The sequence below is a fragment of the Ciona intestinalis genome, chromosome 9 (genome assembly GCF_000224145.3).
Source record: "Ciona intestinalis chromosome 9, KH, whole genome shotgun sequence".
In the NCBI taxonomy this organism is placed as follows: domain Eukaryota; kingdom Metazoa; phylum Chordata; class Ascidiacea; order Phlebobranchia; family Cionidae; genus Ciona; species Ciona intestinalis.
Genome location: NC_020174.2, coordinates 2,791,442 through 2,794,657, shown reverse-complemented (window position 1 = coordinate 2,794,657; position 3,216 = coordinate 2,791,442). Strand labels below are relative to the sequence as shown.

At 35.2% G+C, this 3,216-nt stretch overlaps 1 protein-coding gene across 1 annotated transcript in view; it reads right to left on the bottom strand.

Annotated features, from left to right (window-relative positions):
• LOC100184054 (dynein heavy chain 7, axonemal) overlaps positions 1 to 3,216 on the bottom strand; it is a gene marked incomplete in the record, with an annotated part of 45,242 nt that overhangs the window by 33,838 nt on the left and 8,188 nt on the right. Inside the window, 5 exon segments of the mRNA XM_018813463.1 lie at positions 339 to 501; positions 794 to 914; positions 1,276 to 1,485; positions 2,072 to 2,165; positions 2,472 to 2,599. Coding sequence (XP_018669008.1) covers positions 339 to 501; positions 794 to 914; positions 1,276 to 1,485; positions 2,072 to 2,165; positions 2,472 to 2,599 — 716 coding nt within the window.

Here is a 3,216-nt window from a genome sequence, read left to right as displayed (position 1 = left end):
CTGTAACCCAGAGGTAATGAGTTCAAGGCTCGACGCTGTTTCCATTGTGGGCGTATGTGTCCTTGGGCAAGAAACTTAACGGCAATTGCTCCAACCCAGTGGTCACTGATGGGTTGTAGAAATTATCAGCCTTACATTAAAAATTATAAAAAAATTCCCCCCAAAAAATTAATTTCCCACAAAGTAACATACATGGTAACTCGTAAGCTGACAAGAGTTAAACCCGTGTGATAACGACTGTCGTTTTCCGCCAAGGCAAGGGTAAAGTAAGTTACATCCATTCATTCATTCAAAATATATGTTTCATGTTTTTAATTAAATACACAGGTCTAACTTACTTGTATTTTGTGTTGAATTCCACTGTAGTCTCATACAGCTTGAGATAAGGTGTAACTGTGGAAACAAGAGCCTTCCTTACAGGATACTGAGATGTCTCCCACCCATACGCTTCCTCCTCTGCATTGAATTGCTCAATCTTCTCTGCTGCGGTGTCCAAACGGGCTGAAAAAATAACACAATACTATTAAAAGGCTTATCATTCCTACATCTCATAAAGACATATTTATTTGGGGCAACTGCAGTTAAGTAACTTGCTCTAGAACATATGCCCACAAGAGTAGCACAATGGTTAGAGCGCTTACATCTAGACAAGAGGAAACAGGTTTGACGCTTGTCGCTGCCACTAATGTGGATCTATTTAATCTTTAGCAAGACAGATAACGGTAATTGCTCCAAAATGAATAAATATGATATAGTTAAAATAACTTTGACACAAACTATTTAATTGCCTTACCACTAAGAGCTTGAGCTTTCTTCAGGTATCTGTTGACTTCATTGAGGTCACCAAAGCTGTTGAATTCCTCAAGTTGTTTCTGATACCCTTCCAATTCTTCATTGAAACGTTCACGGCGAAGCTGATAAAGCAAGAGGTGTGTTTTAAAATAATGAAATTAACAAACCGAAAGATCAAAAAAAACTTTTCTATTTAAAAAATTTTCTTTCCTGTATTGAGTAACCTCGGACATATACAACAACATTTTTTATTCTGTATGGGTGAAAGCCAAGGACTTAAAATTTAGGAAAACCTAAGATGTCAGAAGACCTAGGGTTTAAAAGAACCCAAAAAAGTCAGATTTAGGCCAGATGCGACTCACTACCCAACACCCATAGATTTAGACCAGATTTGGCCCGTTACCTCCAACACCCAAGCGGCTTGAGTATTTTGCACATGCAACCAGCATCACTTTTTTGTTTTTATTTTGGAACATCAATTACCTTAAGACCGTCCTGATATTGGTTTGTCTTCTCATCCACGATCCTCTCATGGTCGATGAAGACACGATCCATCCTTGCATGCCACTTAAACACCTCACTGTTGGTCCTTATTTCTCGTGGAGTGAAGGAGGTGAAATCCACGAGGAATCCGAGGCGTTCCTTGCACTTCACGAGGTGATCTTCCATCTGCGTCATCTCTTTAGCGCGAACCTAATGAGGAAGAACATTGAATGTATTAAAATCACTCTAAGTGGTTTTACGTACACTTTTGTTTCTATTAGGAGTGTATCTTGATAAAATTGAACATATGTGAAATATTTGTCAGCTAGGTGTAGCGACCAGCCAACCACGCTTATTTTCTTCTAAAAGTAAATATGTTTTTTTACGGTAAGCATGTTTTAACAACTTTTGTTTTTATGCCTGTCTTTACTTTTAAAAGATTTGTAAATTTAGGCTACCGAAATCGAAGAGACAAATGAAATTATTATTACATTATTAGAATGGTTAAAAGTATGAAAAAGTTGGAATTTGTTTGTCTCAAAGAATTAGCCATGCAAGTTGAAGTGCGAATTCAGTCAGCAAAACTACAAATGGCCCAATAAATCAATTATGATTCAATTTATCATATCGTTTTCTTGAGTAACTGTGTCAATTTATTGCAACTATTATTAAATTACTGTCAAAACAGCGGCAGAACTAGAGTTACTATGTGATAGCATTGCAGCATATTATGGACATACACGGTTAATGTAGTGATATAAATAAAACAGCATTAATGTTGCAAAAGGTAACTTACTGATTTCACATATTCTTGTAGTTCAATAAGCTCATCTGTACTTGCAGGTGTACTTAGTGCTTTCTTTGCAATGACTTCAAACTGTTGTATCAGTCTAAAAGGGAGGTAATAGCAATTAAACATCACCATTAAAACCTATTATAGTTTAGTCCTAAATTTTTTATAGATTGGACACAAACCAAACTCGTTAAAACAATAAATGTATAAATAGTGCAGAACTAAAACAAATATGAATATTCATTCCATACATTGTGTTATTTGGGTAACTTTATAAAAACTGAATATTCATTCAATAAATTATGTTATTAAGGTAATTTTATTACAAATGCTAGTTCTATAATGCAGAAATTTACAAATTTTAATACTGTATCATTGAACATATAGTTAAACACTAGCTAACCTATCGTTCTCTTCTTGATGTTTCTTGCTCATCTTTATCAACATTTTCTGTGCGAGTTGTTCAGCCCGCTTTGCCAACCCCGATATCAGTTCATTACAATGTAAGACAAACATCCCAAGTCTGATAACCTGGAAAACAAGTCAAGCTGTCGTGAAGCATACAATTTTTGATTACAATGCAGAAGCCATTGAAACAGAACTGTGTGTCCAATGTAATTATTATGTCTTTCATACTTAGGGTGGTATGCAGAAAGTATAATCAACTTTGATCTTAGATCAAATTTCATTGTTGACATAACAACGATTTAAACGGTATGCAGAAAGTATAATCAAAGTTAATTACCGATTTTTGATTGTCGATTATCGTCAAAAAGTTAAACAGCGAAATTGGCTGTTTAAGTGTCTGGTGGCGATGCAAATTGGTAGTTTTTAGGGTTGGTAACGCGACATAAGATTAATTTCTGTAAATCCACGTCAAATAGATTGTATTGGATCGTTGTTGGTTTTAACGGAGTCTGGGCCTTTTTAGAAAAAAGGGCTTCGGATCGCAAAAGTTCGGTAACCGCTTACTGACCTTACTCCGACTTGCTGCTACTCTTTCCATACTATTTTTACTGTTTATATTGATTACTATTCTGTTAAAGGTATAAAAACAATAACAAATTAGATTTTGACTTTTATTAAACATTTTTGTCGTCATTTTTACCGAGAATTGCCTTCTTCGTGGAGTAATTTTCGAGAGAAAT